Source organism: Ictidomys tridecemlineatus, chromosome 15, assembly GCF_052094955.1.
Source record: "Ictidomys tridecemlineatus isolate mIctTri1 chromosome 15, mIctTri1.hap1, whole genome shotgun sequence".
In the NCBI taxonomy this organism is placed as follows: Eukaryota; Metazoa; Chordata; class Mammalia; order Rodentia; family Sciuridae; genus Ictidomys; species Ictidomys tridecemlineatus.
In genome coordinates, this window is record NC_135491.1 from 4228036 (window position 1) to 4244220 (window position 16185).

Here is a 16185-nt window from a genome sequence, read left to right on the forward strand (position 1 = left end):
TTAACTGTTTGAAATTCCTGCAGTTTATTTCTATTGTTGATAACAGGTAGAAATACAAATTTATAATTTTATGGGATTTTCAAATCAAATATAAAAGAGTGCAAACTGAAGAGTTTCTGTTATGTACAACACAACAGAGGTGACTGTGTCAAATGCTGGTCACTTTGGGCGATATTTACAGGAAGGCAAGAAGAGTCATCTTAAAAGTCAAGGGTAGGTTTTTTTTTCACAAGCAGCTTCATGTGAGGTGTGCGGATGCTTTGTGTAATTTTGTTGAGCTATGCATGCCCAACTTGGTCATAGGAATGTTTTAAAGATATATATCAGTAACAAAAATACATGATTTTAGTGTCATATAATGCCAATGTAAACTGTAAATGTATAAATAAGTCTGTGTTCTGATAAGCTTTCTAGAAAGCAAAACGTATTATTATAAAGCATCACAGTGAAAATAAAGATTACTTAATGTAACCTGTGTCATAAAGAAGATGTTATACAATTGCATCCCAGTATGTCCAATTTTATATGAAATTTAGAGGCATAATATTACTGACAAAAGATGAAGATTGTTTGACAAAGTTTACCTTGTTATTTTCCCCAAGAGACATAGCTAAGACAAAAATAAAAATAGATAAATAAAAAAATAGCCCATTTGATTTAACAAAATATCACCCAGCATATCAGGAGGAAAAACTTAAAGTCTTAAGGACTATTACATTTAAACAGAAATTTACATTTGCTATATATAATTTTCCAGAAATATTATTTGATGGCTATAAACTTAATTCACACACACACAAATATACACGTGCACTCATATATAAATACAAGTGTGTATATATAAACCACATTCACAAGTGACATCACTGTGCATAAATTACTCTTTCAATTTTGTAGGTAATAATGGATAAAAAAAATTAAGAATTGTTCAAAAACTAACAATTCACATGTTCCTCATGGTAACAGGGTTTTCCTATTCCTTATCCAAGTGAGCCAGAGCTCGGATGCATTGGAGTTTCTGCTCATGAGCAGAAAGGGGCTGACAGCTGGGAAACATCCAGCGATTACTTCAGTTGTGTTCAACAGGAACCAGGTGGGATTCGAAACCAGAGCCAGACAAATCTGACAGATGCAGGAAGTTGTGTAAAAAGAGACAAAAGTGCTCACCAGGAGGAGGATGGTTTTGGTGGCTCTGGACTCAGGGGAAGACCTGGGGGAGACGGTCTTATGCAGGTGCTGCATTCTCTGCTTGTGCCTGTGCAGGATGAGCACCATGGAGCTGCTGGCCCAGATCATGAGCCCCACGCACAGGGCATCAGGGAATGTTAGCAATGCTGTAAACAGTGAACCTGTGGTTTTGTTACGATGAACAACAGAACAGTATCCAAAATATTTTAGACTGGTGATGTTTCTGTTACTCCCTTTTCCTGTCATGACCAGAGGAAACATAACATTTAAAAAGATGTACACAATCCAGCTCAGGTGTATGGAGAAACCAATGTACTTGGGAGATTTCACTTTAAGCTCTGAATACCTGGAGTCTCCAGGGCTGATCTTAATGGCCTGGAAGACACTCAGGAGGCAGGTGCTGCCAATGGACATACCTTTTCCCACCCTGTGAAGATAGAAAAGCAGCTTGCACCCCAAGTCACCGAGGAAACCTTTCATTCCAAAAGCTGCCATTGTGTGGGGAACTCCTCTACACAGGAGAGTTAACAAGTTGGCCACAATCAAGTGCTGAAGAATCAAGTCTGTGTGTCTTACCCTGCACCCAGTGAAGTAAAGGACCAGGTAATGGAGGAGAAGAGAGAAATTGCCCAGAGCTCCAACCACAGTCTGTGCCAAGAAGATGATGCCTACAGCCACATCACTGGCTGCCATCCTGCCAGTTCCCTGCTGTGCCATCCAGAGGGTCCTGTAGGGGAACAGGAGGCCTGGGCTGCATGTGTCCTGTCAACAACAATTCAGTATTGCCCACTCCCCAGAGTTACTGCTCATAACATTTAGTTCACATTTCCCCCTTTTCATCATGTTTTCATGTGGTTTGTGTGAACAGCGAAAAGTATGAAGTCTATAAATTCCTGCTATGAAAGTGGCACATGGTGATTCTTGAATCTTCATGACATGAGGCAGTCACTACAGTGGCTTTTCATAATGACCATCAGAACTTCAGTACACAGAGTTTAAGCATCTCTCTAAATTCACACTCTGATTAGGAGACTAAAGGGCCTTGAAGCTGGCTGAGCAGAAACAGAGACAGAATAGTACACCACACATCCCTAAAGCTAATGAGCAGCGTTCTTTAACCAGATTCATTATTTACTTCTGCTTTTCTGAATTTCTATTATCTTTAAACTGGTTGTATTTTTTAAATTTTTTTTATTGGTTGTTCACAACATTACAAAGCTCTTGACATATCATATTTCAAACATTAGATTCAAGTGGGTTATGAACTCCCAATTTTTACCCCAAATGCAGTTTGCAGAATCACGTCGGTTACACATCCACAATTTTACATAATTTCCTATTAGTAATTTTTGTATTCTGCTACCTTTCTCCAACTATCCCCTCTCCCCTTCCCTCATATCTTCTCTTTCTACCCCAAAACTAGTTGTATTTTTATAACTTCTTATTGTAAAATGTTTCTATTTGCTTGTAAGATATATATTTGTGCATTGATTGATATTGATCCAATATAAATGATGAAGGAACATTTAGATATTGTAATAAGTGCCAGTGTCCTGAGGAGACTGTAGCCCCACAGGCATCTGTCCCATGGTGAGTTACCTGCAGGACACAGGACTGGCTGCACATCAGGACAGCTACCCCATGACTCAGGTGGTTGTGTGTTAGGAACACAAATTCAATAGCCCCTATCACAGAATTGTGTCACATTCCCAGGCTCTGTCATATGTCTTCGGATATTAAGCAGCAACATGGGTTAAAAGATTATACAATAGAAACAAAATATTCACTAATTTAAACAGATACATATGTGATGTGCGTTAATTAATTACTAAGTTAGGTAAAACTAGTTTAAGGAAGCAAGTTTGGAGAATGATATTATAGTAGGAGTTATCCATTGACATATTTGTGCCTTTAAACAGTAGAATTGCTGCACCCATTTGAATTCGTGAATTAAAATGACTTCATTGTTTACAGAAACTTTATATTCAAAGAAATTTGAATGCACAGTGAAGAGCTTTTCTACATGGCCCCTGCACACCCAGCCAGCTGTCCTGTCAAATTCCTAGACCAGAGCGTGAATTTACTACAATCAGGAGAATATTTCTTAAAGGGAAAAAATATATATATATATATATATATACTTGAAATGTGGTGTTGGAGCCCTTTAAAAATTAAGTTCATTCTTACATACATGTTTCATTCCACATTAACGAAGAAATGACCTCACCATAATCATTGAACACTGATGGTTGCAGGATGGGTACAGGTACTGTCTTCATTAGCTGCACCACACTCAGAGTCAGAGAAAATGTACTGTCAAGCATCCCCATTAGATCACTTCCTACACAGGACTAGCAGATTTCTGTCAATTTGTCCCATTCCATATAATAAACATGAGAGATTACAGGTTTATCTCTAGAACCATGAAGATTAAGTGTAGCATTAATGGAACCTGAGCAGCTGAGTGATTTTAAAACAACCTCCTTCTGCACCTTGAGAATCAGTTTTCATTTTCACTTGAATTAAACCACGGCAATCACTGCCAGTGAGGATCACCTTAGTTAAATTAGGAGCTACAAGAGATTGGGGCTGTGACTGGAATCTTATTATATTTCCTGTCTTGAGCCCAGTCATCAGCAACTATTCTACTTCATGTGTGGCTGTGGCTCCTATAGGGCTAGATCCAGAGTTCCCTGTCCTGATGGGATGACTTACCCAGACTCCTGAGATGCATTTCCCTGGAAGATGCTGCTCTCAGACTGAGGTTGCCTTACTCACCAGGCCCTTTCTCTTCACCAGGACGGTGACCTCATTGCAGAGGCCTCAGCGGCCACAATGTATGCTGCAGGGAGGGGGCCAGCTCCTGAGATATGAGTCTGTGGCTCTGTGACCTCACCTCCCCTGGGACCTGCAATTATCACTGTGCCTGTAGCAGCAATGGGTGGGCAGGTTGGGGACCTGAGGACACTGCTGGAAACTTCCTCCCCAGGTGACACTTGGGAAGAACAATTATAAGTTTCTTCATGCCATGGCTTGAGAGAATACCGGGGTGTTTAGAGAGGCTCTTCCTAATCCCTGATCCCTGGAGGCATGTAGGGTCTCAGTTGGAGAGGGCAGGAAATACTGAGGTCTGTCTTATGAAGGACTGGCAGTGAGCTATGCATTTCTCATTTCCTTGCAAATTTTCTACCACAAATCTAGTTGCTTATTTATTTCCCAAGATTAAACCATACTTTTAGCTATTATCAGACAGATGGAAAGAGGTAAAATATCTGGGAAGTTTTTAAAACAGATACAAGTGAATGAAAGAACACATGCTAATGATGCAACTTGCAAGTCAGTCATTGGACTCATCCGCAAAATGTTAATCAATTATTTTGGATTTTCTTGCATAATTCAATTCCAATTTATATCATAATTTTATGAATACATATAGTCTGGCAATATGGGAGCCCATGAAGGACAGGGGGAAGAAACAGAACAATACCCATACAATTAACAATGTAATAATAGTCTCCCTCACCAGGGCCAGCAGCAGGATCAGAGGGTTTGACCAGCCTGAGCTAACATTTTTTGTTGTTTTCATTTATACGAGAGCCACTAATATTAATTCACCAGCCTCAGGGAATGAGCACAGCATAGGAGTCTCCAACCCTGCACAAACAATATTTACAATAGGTCATTTTAATAAATGCAGTGAGGTTTATCATTCAGGCAAACTCCTGTGTCTGGAAATCAGGTGTGTTTTTGGCAGTGATGCTGGTGTTAGATAAAAGGGGTAAAAAAGGGAACATGGAAAAGGGGCAATGGGGACAGGATGATGGTGCAGGGCCTGTGAAGGGGAGGGCAGACAGTGAAAGAGAGAAGGAAGACATGAAAAGAGAAAAAGTTAATGTGCACTGCTGAGTGTGAGTGTTCAAGGGACAAAGAGCTACGAGGTAACAAGACATAGGGTTCACCAGGTAAAAGAGACAAGAGGTGCACGGTTACGTGGGAATGAAGGTACTCCTGGGGTGGGGTTCCTTGAGAGTTTAGAATTTATGTGATGTCTCCTAAAGCCACTCACAAATCAGACTGTCAGAAAACTCAGTATTCAAGCAAGCAGGAAAGCAAGGATGCTATCAGACTGCATATTTCAAGGCTGGTGTTTACCCCCTAACACCTGAGGACAAAAGCTGGACCTTATATTGAGTAAGGTTATTTCATCACTAAACAAGTCATTTGGACAAAATTTAATATTTTTTTGAAGAAAACTCTGAAAGAATGGAAAACTGAGGTAATGTATGTCAAAATGATAAGGACACATGCCACAAGTCTCCAGCTCACAAAATACACAATATTGAGAAGTCAAGAACTTTCTATGTTAAAGAACCAGCCAAGGACGTTCATCATCACCACTTCTGTGTAATATCGTACTAGAAGTCCTATAAAGAGAAGTTTGAGAAGGAAAGAAATAAAATGAATACAAAATGGAAAGGAAGAAGTAAAATTTTCTGTTTTAAGATGATGTTATATATCTACATGCATTTTATATATATTCCCAAGACTCCATTCAAAAGCTTTGAGAAGTAACAAACATTACAGTGAACTCAAACTGCAGTATATGAATTAATCATAAAGATCAGTGTTTCTCTAGCCCAAAAAGCAATCTAAAAAGGAAATCAATTAATAAATCACATTTACAATACTCTCAAGTACAATAAAATACTTAGAGATAAATTTCATCAAGAAGATGAATGATCTGCTTACTTCAAATTATAAGATATTAACACAAGAAACTGAAAGAGATGCAAATACATGGAAAGGCTTTCAATTTACATGGATCAGAAGAAACAATATTATTACATGTCCATAACCTAAGTGATTACAGTTTCAATGACATCCCTCTCAAATATCTCTGGACACCTTACAAATATGGTTTCTTCCAATCCATGAACATGGGTTGTCTTTCAACTTTTTGTGTGTCTTCTTTAATTTCTCTAATCAATATTTTATAGTTTTCATTGTAGAAACCTTTCACTCCTTTGGTTTAATTTATTTTTAGACAATTTTTATAGCATTGGAAGTGGGATTTTTTCTTGATTTCCTTTTTGCATAATTAATCAATGGTATATAGCAATGCTACTGACTTTTGCATTTAATTCATATCCAGCAATTTTGCTAAATTTGTTTAATAATTGCAATTGTTTTTTCCCAATATCTCTGAGTTTTACTCTACATAAGGTCATATTGTTACGGTGGTTCATCTCATACTTTAAATATATTTTTTTTGTGTGTTGCGGCCACCAAGGCTTATTTTAATAGGGGCATTTTTTTTCTCTATTCCCTCTCTCCCTCCCTAACAGGATTATGGAGACAAGATTATATTTTCTTATCCTTTTTAGGCCTAGTTATCTGTCCTTGAGGGCATACCCACCACAGAAATAGATGTAGGAGGATCTGTCTCCCAAATGAAGAAGTGAATTTCAACACACTACCAGGATTCACCTGGGACCTCTGCTAGGACACTCTTGGATTAAAGCTTTTGAATGTTCTTTTAAAAACCCTACATTTCCCCTGTGCTTCTCCTTTGCTGGCAAAGCAATACAACTTTCTTTTTTTTTCCACAAAAAATTGTTGAATTGAATGGCACTGGAGACAAGGACTGAGCTTTATGTAACAATATAATATGCTGACAATGACATTTTGAGTTCCTTTTTCCTATTTGGATGTCCTTTATTTCCTTCTCTTACCTAATTGCTCAGGCTAGGATTTCAAGTACTATATTGAATAAAATTAGTAAACGTGGTGATCTATGTCTTCTGTCAGAAGAAATAAATTGCTGCAATCTACATTAATTTTTCTTCTACTAAATCTGTAGAATAGAGTGAGGCTGGACAAAATGTGAATTTGGCCTTGTGATATCCTAATCAGAGTACCCACCCTAGCCCTCAGATTTCTGATCAAAGAATGATTAGAAAATTAAGCCTTCTCTTTGAATTTGCTAAGAAAATCAAGCTAAGGTTGTAGGAATCATAACAGTCATACAAAAATACGTACAGGGAAATACTTAATGGTAAAATATTTTAAATTTAATATCTGGGCCAATATGTTACCATAACCCATGATTGATTCTATTTTGATTGTTGGATGTAATAATTGTCATAGTTACAATGTTTCTTTCTTCTCTTGCAGTTTCAAGATGTATCTGAAATCCTACAATAATCTGTCTGCTGTCTTCTAACTATGCATCAAGTGAAGTTTCCATTTTAGTGATTGTATAGCTACAGAATATATTTCAGAATTTTTTTTTAATGGAATCTTATTTGACTTTGGCATTTCCTTGAGGGATTTCTGTAAGCCTTCTTTTGGTATTTAGAATATTATAAAGATAGTTTTTGAAAAAAAAATTTCTCTGTTAGGAATACCATACAACCTTTCTCTGGAATAATCTTTGTTGACGTATGTATTTATTTGTCATTTAAATGGACCACTTCCCAGTTCATTTATATATAACTTGATTATTTGATTATTATCAGAGTACCCAGCCTACCCCTCAGATTTAAAAAACCCTACAATTTATTATTTGGTTTAAAATTGGACATATGAATATACTATAATATCTCTAGAAAATATATTTTACCCTTTCTTCAGAATTTGCTTGTTTTGGTTTCAGTTTTGCTACTCATAGGCTGTCTTGCTGAATGATGGATTTGACTGAAGGTGTAAACTTAATGTCTTTTCACGTTTTTCTCTGAGATGATGCCTTTTGTGTTCTGTATATCACTGTGTATGGAAGTACTTTTAAATATCTTCATCTGACTTTAATGCTTTCCAACAGGGAGAAAGGGGGAAAATGAGAGGGAATAAGAGATGATAGATAGATAGATAGATAGATAGATACATAGATAGATAGATAGGTCCCCTTACATCCCAGGGGCTGATAGGAAGTGTCTTGAATGATTGGGGAGGGTGTGACCTTGAATGACTTCCTCTGTGTCAGTAGCTCCTGACAAATAGGGCCAATAAACACTTAGGGCACAGTTTCATGACATTTCACACATGAAGCTCTCAATGTCTGAAATTAATATTAATTTAACCCTCAAACTTTCTGTTGGAAGTTTCAAACCTTCAATTATTTTAGATAGACTCTGGAGAATCATTACATCCCACAACTGGAACACTGCAGTCACTGTGGATGGGAAGAAAGATTCCTGGTGCTTCCTACCTACAGACTTCCTAAGAATCTCTCCCACTGAAGACATTAGACCTCACAACTGGCCTAGATTGTGTGGTGCCCAGACATTGATAAGACTGAGGGAGTCAGAAGAGGAAGAAGGAGCAGGAGACTGGACATAACACCCCTGGGGGTGTTATTTCAGGAGGGAAGTGGTGTTAGCCTGGATGAGGCAATGGCACATAAGAGACAGAATCAACATTTTCAGTACATATTGAATTTTTTGTTTTCTTTTAAAAACAGGAATCAGTACTAATATGTAAGAGAAGTTAATTCTGGAAGGTCTGCTTATGTTAATTTTATTGCCTTGAACTGCCATTGAAGAAAATGAAGGAGAAAACCTCAAGAGTCTCAAAATATAAAAGTGTTTCACAGAATAAATATTATTGAGGGTAGAAGGGGATGTATCCAATATTATTTATTTTAAAATTGTGTTGAGAGCCACAGCCAAAGGGGCCCCAGCAAACTTCCAGCTGCCAGCAAACTTCCAGCTGCCGGCTGATGATTGGCTCACAGCGGCCCCAGCCACATCTAGCTGATTGGCTCCTCTGCGGTGATGTTCATTGGGCTGTTTCTCTGCCCTTTCAGACCACGGAGCTGCTCATTGGGGGATTTCTTTGGCTCCACCCACGCGAACTAGCCAATCGGCCTCAAGAGCAGGAGGATGGTGGGTGGTGGTGAGGCTTGTGTGGGGAAAGGCTTGTGGAAGCCGGTGGTGGCAGTTGGGTTCTGAGGGATTTTTTTTTTTTGAGGAGCTCTTTTGCTTGGCGTTTGTAGTTCTAAAAATAAAGTTAGTTTTTTTTGACAAGTGGCTCCTGAATTGTGACCAGCCAGACTATGGCATTCGGTGGCCCGTACGGGGAGCGACTGAGGGTAAGTAAACTGCTCGCCCCCAAGGGCAGGGGGAGAGGATGGGTAGCCATTCTAAGTTTCCTCTTTTGTTTTGCTTCATTTTTGTTTTAACTTGCCTGTCCTCGGAGATGAGTGAGAGGGCAGAAAAACCGCTCACATCTGAGGAAAAACTATTTGTGTCTGAGGAACAGATAGAGAGAAAGGACGGATGCATATGTCAGGAGGATAGAAAGGCTATAATGAATTTTTGTTGTTCCATTTTTATTGGATTCTGTCTCGGTTTGTTTTGGTGTTATCTTGCTGGGTTGTATTATACTAGAAATATGGGATCAGCAATTAGTAAAAAACAAACCGAAAGAGTGTTAAGTAAATTGTTAGAGCAAGGAGGCTTCCCAGTAAAATCGAGAGCAGTCAGGGCATACGTTGATACAATACAAAAATGTAGCCCATGGCTTTTTAAGGAGGAGTTGTCAGATATATCACAATGGAACCATCATGGTGAATATTTAAAAACAATAGAAAAGAACAGCCCAGGGACTCTGCCAGTTGGCACATTGCCATTGTGGACCAACATATCTGGTTTGCTTAGTCCAAAGCCTTCAGTTCAGACAAAGGTAGAGGAAGGAGAAGACATATTGATTCAAGTAAAAGAGAAGGTCTCTCAAGTTAGTCAGAAAGAGGAAAAGATTCAAGTACAAGAGAAGGTCTTTCGAGCTAGTGAGACAGAGGAAGGAAGTTTAGAGCAGAAAAAGCTATCAGGGGAAAATTTACAACAGGAGGACTGCTAATAACACCTTTCTATCAGAGAGCGAAAGTGTCCAACCAACAGCACCACCTCTACAGGAGACTGCTACTAACAGCATTCTATCACCAGAGGGCATAAGTGTCCAATCAACAGCACCACCTCCATATGCTAGGAGACTCCCAACCCCCGCAGTTGATAGTTGGGATCCTGAGACAGGATCTCAAGTATGCTCTGTAGTTGAGGTAGGAGGGCAGCGAATTCACCAGGGTTTAAATTTCAAATCAGTGAAGGAGCTAAAAGAGGCTGTAACAACCTACGGTCCTCAAGCACCCTTCACTGTAAGCTTGGTCGATTCCATTACCAACTTAAACATGACACCAGCAGATTGGGCTAATGTTTGTAAAGCTGTGCTAACTGGAGGACAATACCTGTTATGGAAGGTTGCCAATGAGGAATTTTGCAAGGAGTCGGCTAGGCGAAATGCAGCAGCTGGCTGTCCTCAGAGAAATCTAGATATGTTGTTAGGAAAGGGACCTTATGAGGATCGGCAGCAACAAATTGCATATGATCCTGGTGTATATTTACAAATTGCTGCAGAGGGGGTTAGGGCATGGAAGACTTTACAAGGACATGGAGGTTTACAAGGTCAATTATCTAAGATAATACAAGGAGCTAATGAACCTTATGCTGAATTTGTAGATAGGCTTATTCAAACAGCTACCAGAGTTTTTGGGAATACAGAACAAGCAATACCATTAATAAAACAACTAGCTTATGACCAAGCGAAACGTTGGTGCAGAGATATCATTAGACCATGGAAACAGGAAGATTTAAACACATATATTAAATTATGTAGAGACATTAATGAACAAGAGCAAGTCATGGCAGCTGCAGTAAAACAGGCTTTAGATGCCAGAGACATTAATGAACAAGGGCAAATTGTGGCAGCTGCAGTAAAACAGGCTTTATATGCCAGGCCAAGAACATGCTACAATTGTCAACAAACAGGACATTTTAAGAGGAATTGCCCCATAGGAGGAGGGTTTATCAAAACTAGGTATCAAAGGAGTAGAATACCGGGTATTTGCCCACGATACCGTAGAGGGAGACATTGGGCTAATGAATGCCGTTCTCAAACCACAATAGAAGGTACTCCATTATATTGGGCTAATGAATGCCGTTCTCAAACCACCATAGAGGGTACTCCATTATCAAAAAACGAACAAGGACAAGGTGTTTATCCACAATATCATGGACAAAAGCATCGGGCTCCATTGCCAAAAAAATGGACAGGGGGCCCCAATGCTCCAGGACCCCAAACCACAAATATACAGAGCACTGGAGGAACCCAGCAACCCCAGCAACCCCATCAGGGTAGTGCCCAGGACATCAGATCCCTCATCAGACAAAGCAGAGGGAGCACAGGGTTGAACATCTGTGCCTCCGCCAGATCAGTACTAACTCCAGAGATGGGAGTTCAAATTATTCCCACAGAAGTGAAAGGACCTCTTCCCAAAGGAACAGTAGGCTTATTATTGGGACACAGCTCTTCTACTCTAAAAGGACTTTTGATAAGTCCTGGGGTAATTGATCCAGATTATGAAGGTGAAATAAAAATTATAGCCAGTTATCCAAAGGGTATATCAGTAATTTCACCAGGAGATAGAATAGCACAGTTACTAATAATACCAAGCCTACATGATAAATTTTCCAGTCATGTTGTAGAAAGAGGTTCCAAGGGATTAGGCTCCACAGGGGTAGACTGGGCTATGCTTTCTTTAAATTTAGATTCTCGCCCCATGCTAAAACTAAATATTCAAGGACATGAATTTAATGGGCTACTGTATACAGGTGCATACCTTAGCATCATCTCTCGTCAAGAATGGCCATTATAACAAGCCACTCAAAAACTTCAAGGCCTAGGAGTGGCGACTAATCCCAATAGAAGTGCAATGGTATTAGGTTGGAAGGATCCTGAATGATGTGAAGGAACTATATAGCCATATGTATTTGATCATCTTCCTGTAAATTTATGGGGACGAGATGTCTTAGATCAATTAGGTTTGACATTAACAAATAATATCAATCAAAATGCACCCACTATTATGGCTAGACAAGGTTTTAGGAAAGGAAAAAGATTAGAAAAACAAGAACAAGTTATAGCAGCACCAATACAAATAAATCAAGGAACAGAAAGACATGGGTTGGATTTTCACAAAGGGCCACTGAGACAATAAAAATTACATGGAAATCAGAAAGACCAGTATGGGTTCCTCAGTGGCCCTTAATTAAAGAAAAGTTACAAGTAGCCCATGATCTGGTCAAACAACAATTAGTGGAAGGACATATACAACCTTCTGTATCTCCCCATAATACTCCCATTTTTGTCATCATAAAGAAATCTGGTAAATGGAGATTATTGCAAGATTTAAGAGCCATTAATAATGAAATGATCATTATGGGACCTGCTCAATCGGGGATTCCTCAATTGTCTGCTTTGCCAAAAACTTGGTATATTTTAGTTATAGATATTAAAGATTGTTTTTTCTTTTTCAATTCCAATTCATCCTGAGGATAGTCCACGTTTTGCATGTACTATCCCTGCACTAAATCATGAAGGTCCTGATCAGAGATATGAATGGAAAGTACTCCCTCAAGGGATGGCTAACAGCCCAACTATGTGTCAAATTTATGTTAACAAAGTAATCCAGCCACTTAGAAATCACAATCCTGAGCTACAAATATTTCACTATATGGATGATATATTATTAGCACACAAAGCTAAAAACACCTTGCTAGAATGTTATGCCACACTTACAAACTTATTAAAAAATTATAATCTAGAGATAGCAATAGATAAAATACAATTACATTTTCCAATTAATTATTTAGGAGTTCTATTATCCTCAACCATGGTCCGTCCACCAAAAATTCAAATACGAGTAGATCAACTCAAATCACTTAATGACTTTCAAAAGTTATTAGGAGACATAAATTGGATAAGGCCTTATCTAGGTATTCCAACAGGAGAATTGGGACCTTTATTTGATATCCTAAAAGGTCCATCAGATCCAAATTCACCCCGAATGTTAACGCCTGAAGCAAGAAAGGCATTAAAAATCATTGAAACATATATGGAAAATATGCATTTGGATAGAATTGATATAAGTTTGCCTTTATTATTTATTGTACTACCAAAAAATATTCCTACAGGAGTATTTTGGCAAGAAGGTCCATTATTATGGATACATTTATCTTATTCTCCTAACACTATTCTCACTAGGTATCCTGAGGCTGTAGGACAATTAATACTCAAAGCAATAAAAAAGAGCAAAGGCAGTGTTTGCAATTTCTCCCAATAAAATTATTAGCCCATATACTATGAATCAAATTGATGAATTAAATTTTCATAAAAGGTTCCATGTCAATGCTAATACTTTACAAAAGCGTTTTAAAATAACGAAGGAACAAGCTAGACAAATAATAAAACAATGTCAAAATTGTGTGACCTTTTTACCACAAGTTAATCTAGGAGTCAATCCTAGATGATTGATACCTAACCATATTTGGCAGATGGACGTCACACACTTGCCAGAATTTGGGAAATTAAAATATTTGCATTTTACAGCTTCTTCTGGATTTTTGATGGGTTCCCTTCATGCCGGAGAAAAAACTAAAGATATTATAGCTCATTGCTTACAAAATTTTGCCACGGTGGGCATTCCAAAACAGTTAAAAACAGATAATGCCCCTGGTTATACGTCTACCTCTTTTAAACAATTTTGCTCATCATTTGGCATTACTCATATAACAGGAATCCCATACAATCCACAGGGACAAAGCATAGTTGAAAGAGCTCATCATACTATTAAAATGTACTTATTAAAGCAAAAAGATGGAATTGGGAAGGGGTATATATTCCCCAAAGATAAACTTAAAATAACCCTTTTTACTCTAAACTTTTAAAATTTGGATTCATCAGGACTTAGTGCTGTGGAAAGGCATATGTGTCCAAAAAATGTACATAAGCCCAAGGTACTTTGGAAAGATCTTCTAACAAGACAATGGAAAGGTCCTGACCCAGTAATTGTCTGGAGTCGGGGGTCTGTTTGTGTGTTTCCACAGGAAGAACAGCAGCCAATTTGGATTCCAGAGAGATTAACCAAGGTCCTGACCCAGTGATTGTCTGGAGTCGGGGGCCTGTTTGTGTGTTTCCACAGGAAGAACCGCAGCCGATTTGGATTCCAGAGATATTAACTAAAGCGATTTCTACAGACCAAAAAGAAGATGATTTAGCGCAAATCCATAACAGCTGATATCCAAAACTCCAATTTGGCTATCCTTACATCTGCGACAGAACCAGGATGTTTTTTCAATATCTATTTTATTATTGTCCTTTCCCATATCATGAAGTTCTATTTTGTTTTTTGAGCTCATACAGACCTAGGTTAATGTTTTGCTGATAAGTTCTATTTTTTTTGACTATAGAGTTTTTAAACATTGCAATGAAGATTTCACCTGTAAAAAGTTATAAGGCCTATACTATTATGTTATGTGTTGTATGTATTATATTATGTGTGCACACTTGTGTTTTGTGTTATATGTTTGAATGTACATATGTCCATATATCATATATGATGAGCGCTCATGAAAAAAATGGATCCAAATTTTTTTTTTATATTCACGAGATTTAAATGGTTTAATTTAAATTGGTAAATAACTGTTAAGAATTGTTTTAATATGTAAACAAAAAAGGAGGTTAACATATCTGTTTGTTTACTTTCACCTTTCCTTTTCATTATATTTAATAATTCTCTTCAATATAATGTAAATTGTTAAGAAAATTGTTTTCTTTAATGCCTTCTGGAATGTTACATAAGTTTTTCTTTAGCCATTATTGCCAGAATTCCTATCTTCATCCCTGTGCCAGTGAAGACAAAGATAAAACTAATCTACAATTTCTGCAATAGCCATCACTGAACCGCTTACAGAACTTGCCTAAACTATGTGTCACTTGTATGCATTGTGAACTCACTTGTATGCATTGTGAACTATCTGTTGGTGGAGCGACTTGTGGTAGTGTTGGGGTATTTTTGCTGATGATATCATTGGTGGTACAATTTTTCCAACAAGAGCCATCAATTGGCTTGGTGTATCTTTCTCCCTTCTGCTTGTCATGATCATTCAGCTCAAATTTGGGGGCCAACAGAGGTGAGGCAAAGAACCTCACCCCCCCGCCAGTACAAAGACCTCTCCACAGGTGTGGCTGTATACTGGACCAGTAGTTAATGACGGGTAAGATCCAATTACAATGGTACCAACCTAAGACAGGAGGCTGACGCCCTGAGGTCAGCTCATCCGAAGACGGGTAAAGACCATATGTAGTATTGGACAACCTAAGGCAGACATGGTTCATAAGCCACATGCTTGTTGTTTAAACAGAGAGGGGGAGATGTTAAGAGCCACAGCCAAAGGGGCCCCAGCAAATTTCCAGCTGCCAGCAAACTTCCAGCTGCCGGCTGATGATTGGCTCACAGCGGCCCCAGCAACATCTAGCTGATTGGCTCCTCTGTGGTGATGTTCATTGGGCTGTTTCCCTGCCCTTCAGACTGCCAGCTGATGATTGGCTCACAGCGGCCCCAGCAACATCTAGCTGATTGGCTCCTCCACAGAGCTGCTCATTGGGCTGTTTCCCTGCCCTTTCAGGCCACGGAGCTGCTCATTGGGGGACTTCTTTGGCTCCGCCCACACGACCCAGCCAATCGGCCTCAAGAGCAGGAAAATGGTGGGAGGTGGTGAGGCTTGTGTGGGGGAGAGGCTTGTGGAAGCCGGTGGTGGCAGTTGGGCTCTGAGAGTTTTTTTCCTGAGGAGCTGTTTTGCTTGGCGTTTGTAGTTCTAAAAATAAAGTTAGTTTCTTTTGACAAGTGGCTCCTGAATTGTGCCCAGCCAGACTGCAGCATTCTTTCAGCTGCCTGCTGATGATTGGCTCACAGCGGCCCCAGCAACATCTAGCTGATTGGCTCCTCTGCGGTGATGTTCACTAGGCTGTTTCCCTGCCCTTCAGACTGCCAGCTGATGAAATTGCATCTCCTTTGTTGAAATTCATAAAATCATTTTGGGAAGCTGATTGACAATGCATATTAAAGCCAAGTAGTACAAACATGACCCGCAAGGGCACTATGAA

The 16185-nt window shown here is 38.9% G+C and overlaps 2 protein-coding genes across 2 annotated transcripts in view; one reads left to right on the plus strand and one right to left on the minus strand.

Moving 5' to 3' along the window:
• Positions 1–9212, plus strand: part of Ppp2r1a (protein phosphatase 2 scaffold subunit Aalpha) — a 70003-nt gene extending 60791 nt beyond the window's left edge. Inside the window, exon 15 of the mRNA XM_078033043.1 lies at positions 7363–9212. Within this exon, the coding sequence (XP_077889169.1) occupies positions 7363–7379 (17 nt within the window). The 3' untranslated portion in view covers positions 7380–9212. The remainder of the gene's footprint in view (positions 1–7362) is intronic.
• LOC144371004 (vomeronasal type-1 receptor 4-like) lies at positions 899–2014 on the minus strand. The gene has a single exon (XM_078033066.1). The coding sequence runs from the start codon at positions 1903–1905 to the stop codon at positions 955–957; it is 951 nt and encodes a 316-aa protein (XP_077889192.1). The 5' UTR covers positions 1906–2014; the 3' UTR covers positions 899–954.
• Positions 9213–16185: the final 6973 nt, after the last annotated feature.

Excerpts from the sequence above, each read along its gene's own strand:
- LOC144371004 (XM_078033066.1), bottom strand. The coding sequence starts at position 1,905 with ATGGCACAGCAGGGAACTGGCAGGATGGCAGCCAGTGATGTGGCTGTA.